We start from the raw sequence: 6,564 nt of genomic DNA on the forward strand, positions 1-6,564 counted from the left end.
AACGGAACCCACCTTTTTCCCTCCTTAGTTTTACTATACCTTTTACTTTTTTCCTAATTTTCTAGAAAAGCTTTTACCCTTTATTTGATGATGTAAAAATGAATTTCTGGTGTCACAACCATTATAAATATTTAGTTTAATGATAAATGGTAATGCTAATTTAAAGTTTAGTAGTACTGTATGTATCAATTTAAATAGTTAATATAACTGTTATCACCTAACTACTAGTAGGGATCCTACCTAACATAATAATATTGATTAAAATCTAAATACTTGAAAGTTAATTAGCATTGTTGGCGGAGAACAATTTAGATGTTACAATGGATATGCTCAAACTGGATGATAGATTTAATTTCTTCTTTATTTTATGAGTGTCCTGCTTGTTGCTTTGATTTTACAAATTTCATATTATGTTCTTGAATTGTTTCCAGAATGTTTCTTATTTTAATATTGCAAGATGCACTCCAAAAAAAGAACTTTAATCCATAGCTTCAACCACATTAGCCCAGTGTGAAATAAAGAAATAACTAATATATGTCTAAAGTGAAAACCGCCACTGTTTTAACAAAATCTTATTCCAGTTTGCCAGATCTTTCTTGCATTTTATTATCCTCATCTCCAATTAGAGCATAAACTATTGATTTTGGCACAGCCTCAATCATGTACTATAGAAGATAAAAAGGACAAAATCCATAATTAATAAAGAAGAAAGTGTCACAGAAGAAAAATTGGGTAACAACATGATGAAATAGTAATTTAAATACCTCAGTAAATTTTAGTAGCTTTGCAACTATATTAGTTGTTTCAAGTATTCCAGAAAGAATCCGTCTCCCAAAATAGCGATAGAGTTCTCCTAAGCATTGCGCAGCACCTACACCAGCAGCCAAAAACTAGAAGTAGAAAACTAATCTCCATATCTGTCAACGAATATAAACTCTGAACAATTGACAAATGCAGAATAAAAGAAAGGATGTTTAGTTTCCTTTCTTCAGTCGAGTCACATTTAATCAGACAATAAAAAAAATTAAAAAAAAAAGCAATCAAAAACTAAGGATAAGACTATCAAGAAATCACTTCGCACCAAGGAAACTAATTTATAGGATAGATTATTTATCTAAAACTCATACTATAGGTAAGTAATAACAAGGATCAAAAAACTACACAGACATACACAAAAACAAAGGAATTGCAATTTATAGCACTCAAATTGGCACAGTGTTACACATACCTTTATTGGTGTCTTTCATCACATTATTTTTCCAAATCTCAAAAAACACCGTGCTCAGATTTTATAAAACCATTGTTGGAAATAAACCACATTTTACATGTAACGTGGTCTTTCAATTTTGGGTTTTACTCATACCCCTTGTTGAATAATTCATCAGAAGCCACCCTTTCCTCATGATTTAATTTACTCCCCATTAGTGCATTAAAATACTTGACAAGCTTGTAACTTCAAATAAGATAACACGGGGCAAAAGCTAGTTGTCAATCCTGTACAATCCAAACCAAATCATAAGTAGGGATGGTAACAGGGTGCCTGATGGGGTACACCATACATGCCCTGTACAGGTATAATCCAGACCATAAATGGGTAGCAGCTTAATCTCATTTATCTTTTCACCATTTTACAATCCAGGAGTGTTTGGGGGTGGATTACACATCTAGACAATGTGCTCTTTATGATATTGTAAATAGAAAATATAGATGTTTACATAACTGGTCTGGTATATGGTTGATTTTCTTTTATAGACAGACATATGCTAGAATACAGGATTATTACATTTTTTCCACAATATACTATAAGTTACTGCGGTTACAACCCTTACACTACTATTTTCAAACAGAAAAAGTGCTCATTAGGTGTGCCAAAACCCCTACTCTCAGGAAAAGTGCTCATCTTGATGAGAGTTTTGAGTTATACAATAATGGTTCCAACAAAACTTTGGTATTCAGTTTTTCTGAAATAAGAAAATGGGTCTAGTTGGTTTTACCTATTGCGTATACGTTGGTGGTGATGGTCTCAGGTTTAAACAGAAGTATAGTGGTCCAGGTCTAGGGTCTTCCCGAGAGTTGGATACACAGGTCTTGGGTTTGGGAAAAGCCTCCCATTGCTATCGCTAGCCATAAGAGGATAAATACTCCTCAAAAATTGAGGTCAACAGTGAGTGAAAAAATAAAAACAAAAACAAAAAATGAAAAAAGCAACAACAACAACAAGACTCTTCTGATGAAAACAAAAATCTATCATACTGTCCCTAAACATGCATAACCTTTGCACTTAATGCATACATGGAATCTCAGATAATTTTTGCACCCATCCCCTTTCTGGACTAATGTTGCAAGTAGTTCTAATGACATAGATTACTATACATTAACACTGTTTGCCTGCTAGCTCTCCAGAAGGCAGAAAATATTGCTTAGGGCTGTAAAACTAAGGACAATTTACCCTGAAATATTCAACTATTTCACCTAATACCTAACATAAAAGAAATTTCACCATTTAGCTCCTCCATTTTACAAGACCACAATTTGGAGGCCAACCCCAAACCTTAGGCTCACGAGTGAACAGGGGTTTGTGAAGGACTAGCAAAACATAGCAGGTGCAGAAAAATGAATTCCTTAACACCAGCAGAATTAACAAATATTTAACTGCAAGTTGTTCTCATTAAGGACACACAAGCCATCTTTGACTAGCCTACAAGAGATGGCATGAATTCTGACTGTGCACGCCAAAAATGAAAACCAGCCGCATAGAGATATGGAAATTATCCTAATAAGAAGATATTAATGCACCATAGGCTTAGAGTAACAGTGAGAAATTAAATGCTTTCAAAAAGAATATGCAGAAATCTCACTGAAAACACAACAAGCTCAAAGTTATTTTGTATAGCCAAACAATAAGGATCCACAATATATAAGAAACTATATTTTTACAAACCAGCAACTTTCTGAGCATCACTTTTCTTGCCATCAGCAAGAAACCCCTGAAGGCTGCTTGCTCTGGAGTATATTGAGATCCCATCACCCTTCAATATAACCTTTGCCATTGCCACTGATGTCAAATGCCGTACGGGCCTTCGAGCTCCAAGCACCAGCAAGGAATAAAGTGCGTCCTCACATTTCCTTTGTGACAGTAGTATGGATTCCTGAGATTTTGGACATTTATCATCAGAATTTCTCACATATTCCCACACACCAAAAGGAAAGGAAAACTCAATGCAGTGAGTAGAATCAAGAACCAAGGGAAGACTAGGGCAAAAGAAGAAAGTCGGAACTATTTAAAGCAGTAGAAGAAACCAGAAATAAAATGAGGAAAGCCCTCTTTTTTCTCAAAATAATGCTCCGAGTAACAACCAAGATATCATCGGAAAGAACCCAGTACAATTTTCGTTCAAGCACCCGGAATAAAGAAACTCCCCTGTTTGGAGATTTTTCCCCCTCCCCTTTAACCAAATAAAGTTCAAACAAGTAACCAATATTCGTCGAACTGAAACTGAAACCGAGAATGTGGCCAAAGTTCCCTTTGAATTAAAGTCAGGAGTGAATCTTGAACGAGACAAGTAGCAAATAGTACGATAAAGTTGAGTGGAAAGACACGGTTAAGTCCGATCAGCCGCCAAGATTTCCTCAATAACAAAATGAAAACCTCTCACACACTGCGACATTCAATTCAATACGCGAACGCTCAAGATAAGGGTAAAAGAAACAAAAAAGCGTGCCCAAGAATCTGAGACCTTCTGCTCCTCATCCACCGCTGATATGAGATCAGATAAAAGATCAAAACAGAGAAGGGCGTCCGGTGGCTTGTGCGCGGCAGACGCCACAATTGATTCGAGCTGCGCCACCAGGACGCCGAATCTTGATAGTTGGACATTCTCTCTAACGTAGTTCCTCGCCATTTCCGACCGAAATGCGCGACTGTTTGTGTGCGATCTCAGGATGACGGTGTTTATTTGAGTGGGATCTCAGCTGCGTTTCGTAACAACGGGACGAAAGTTGGGTCACACTGAGTGGGTGTACGGACAACATTGTTCGGGATGAAAATACATTAAACTTGGGATAAATTATTTTTCGAATAATTGGTTTTGTAAAAAGTCTTTAATTTTATATTTTACAAAAGTGATTATACTTTATGTTACTCATAAAAAATGATTTTGTACTTAGATCGCGAACATCCTTATTATTATAATTGAATTTTAACAGTCAAATTAAAATTTCACGGCGAATATAAATTTTTTTATTTTTACAATAGCATGATATTGATTCAAAATTTATAGTTGTATCAATGATTAAGTTTTTGCATGTGTATTCATGTTGATTAACATGACTACTAGCTTCTTTGAAAGTAAAACATATCTCGTAATGATTAAAAAATTTTAATTCAAATTTGGTTGGTCAAACTTGAAATAATTATAGATAAGTATAATATATTTATTGTGTGATTGATATATCATTTGAAAAATTAACCAATCACATTAGAGAATTGTGACACTACATCTATCCTTGATTTAGCTTTCCTCGCATGCATAGATGGCGGCTGTCGAGGAAGCTATCTTGATCGCTGCTGACTCCCAGCATTTGATTTTTAGAGAGTGATTCCTCTCATGCAATTCAGATGCCTTTATCCAATTGAAACTGCAAAGCAGGCGTTTCTTGATCAAACAAAAGACTCAGGTCAGTTGAACTGCTAAGTGCTAACGCCACAGCACATTCCTTAGCAAAATGAGCTTTCCACTCAATTTAATTGGAGATACTCACTTAGATTGGCTTGTCTCTCAGCTCAATTTGTTCATTGCAATTCACTTTAAAAAGAAAAAAAAATAAAAAAGTGGAATGACAAGTTCGTTTATCTGTCTATGAATCAACTATAAGAGGGCTTAAGCATGAGTTTGGTTCGTCGAAGGGTTGACCTTCAAATGGAGGTTATATTTGATTAATTACTCCGTCAAGCATCAGGTCCTAACCTTGGCGTACGTAAAAGTCGTATGGCTTGACATATGCATAATTTTGGATGAGTAGTAACAGTTGCTGAAGATGGAGGATTCAAGGCTAAACTGAAAACTGGACAAATCTTAAGTGCAATAACCATGAATGGAAACACATTTATGTCCCATGATATTAATACCCATCATCTCCTCCAAAGACACTGCAAATAGAGGCACAACATTGAGGCTGTTTCTATCGTAACAAAGTCTTGGTTTTTAAAGGGAGTGATCAGACCGGCTGGGCTGCCAAATTGTGGAGAGATGGAACTACTAGGATACTAGGGCATAGCATCACCTTCATTTCCAAAATTTCTCTTGTTTTTGCTTCGTGCATTTTTCTTCAGGCGGAAATTAATGTACTCCAGGCGACAATTTCAGAGAACGAACTCAAAGGCTTAGGGACCCCTTTCCTCCCTCTTGAAGCATGTATTCCTTCTTCATTTGTTCCAGGACAGAATCATTTGTGCTGAAAAAACAGAAAACAAGGTCAGAGATATTAACTACCAGGGTTAATCAACTTATATTATAAGAAAAACAGAATCATTCATGTACTTTTGCTTGTTTTGGTTTAGTGGGTTTCGGGTTATGAATACTTTAAAACAACCAACCTGTGTAGTAGGTTATAGATCTATATGCCAACAAAATTAGCTATGTTATTCAAAGACTTATTGACACCGGTTAAAGCCTTACTCAGATCATTCAGGTGCAGTATTGCTAATCTTCAGTATGGAGACATCAACATGTATTTCTTGCCTAGCTACGCCTACGAAATTATGATACAGTGAAAGAGCTCTAAAAAAGTCAAGTAATAAGCCCTTTCGAGCAGAACATTAAAAACTACGTGGCTGTGTGAAAAGCTTGGTAAGCTGCTAACTTACAAAAATATCATTTCTAATGATCGCTAGGCACAGCCAATCACTCTGTAGCACTAAAAATAAAACATATGATACCTCACCTCCAAGCTATCAGTTGGTGGAGAATGATAGATAGATATATAGACTTAGCACTGCACACAAATATGAGATACCATCCAAAACCATCATAGAGACAGGGAAACAGAGCCTGAGCAGGCCTGAGCTCAACCATTCATAATTCTGAATCAGATGTGCTTATTAGCTTGATCTGCTGGATGTCTGACAGACAGTAATCATCAACTGCTATTAGGGCATCAGAAACTTGTCCATTTGGAAAAAGAATCTGCTGATACTCCTCTAAAATAAATAGCAGCTAGACATAAGTGCATAACTTCGGCCCTTTTTGTTTCAGCAATAAATACTAGGAAGGAGAACCTAAACAAGGGAGTACCTAGGCTCCTGAATAAAGCCTCTCATGACAAACTTTAAACAGTTCCCATTTAGGACGGATCTTGCATTGTTTTCCAGAAGCTCAGGAAGGTGCTTTTGTTATTTTCCATTTGGGGAAGGAACAAGAGAAGCATTCGAGAAAAGTAACATTTTCCAGTGAGCTAGGGAAATTGGAAGAACTTTTTTTTCTCTTAAAGATTTCAATTAAGAACAGAAAAATACATTTCCTCCTAGCCAGTGATGCAAGCAACGCCCCCCCCCCCCAACAAAAA

At 36.2% G+C, this 6,564-nt stretch overlaps 2 protein-coding genes across 2 annotated transcripts in view; both read right to left on the reverse strand.

Annotated features, from left to right (window-relative positions):
* LOC105177948 (HEAT repeat-containing protein 5B) overlaps nt 1-4,030 on the reverse strand; it is a 46,889-nt gene extending 42,859 nt beyond the window's left edge. Inside the window, exons 1-3 of the mRNA XM_011101260.1 lie at nt 3,738-4,030; nt 2,942-3,149; nt 765-871 (exon numbers count right to left, since the gene is read on the reverse strand). Coding sequence (XP_011099562.1) covers nt 765-871; nt 2,942-3,149; nt 3,738-3,902 — 480 coding nt within the window. The 5' untranslated portion in view covers nt 3,903-4,030. The remainder of the gene's footprint in view (nt 1-764; nt 872-2,941; nt 3,150-3,737) is intronic.
* Nucleotides 5,059-6,564, reverse strand: part of LOC105177949 (uncharacterized protein DDB_G0275933) — a 4,002-nt gene continuing 2,496 nt past the window's right edge. The window contains exon 3 of the mRNA XM_011101262.2: nt 5,059-5,454. Within this exon, the coding sequence (XP_011099564.1) occupies nt 5,376-5,454 (79 nt within the window). The 3' untranslated portion in view covers nt 5,059-5,375. The remainder of the gene's footprint in view (nt 5,455-6,564) is intronic.

The sequence above is a fragment of the Sesamum indicum genome, linkage group LG15 (assembly GCF_000512975.1).
Source record: "Sesamum indicum cultivar Zhongzhi No. 13 linkage group LG15, S_indicum_v1.0, whole genome shotgun sequence".
In the NCBI taxonomy this organism is placed as follows: Eukaryota; Viridiplantae; Streptophyta; class Magnoliopsida; order Lamiales; family Pedaliaceae; genus Sesamum; species Sesamum indicum.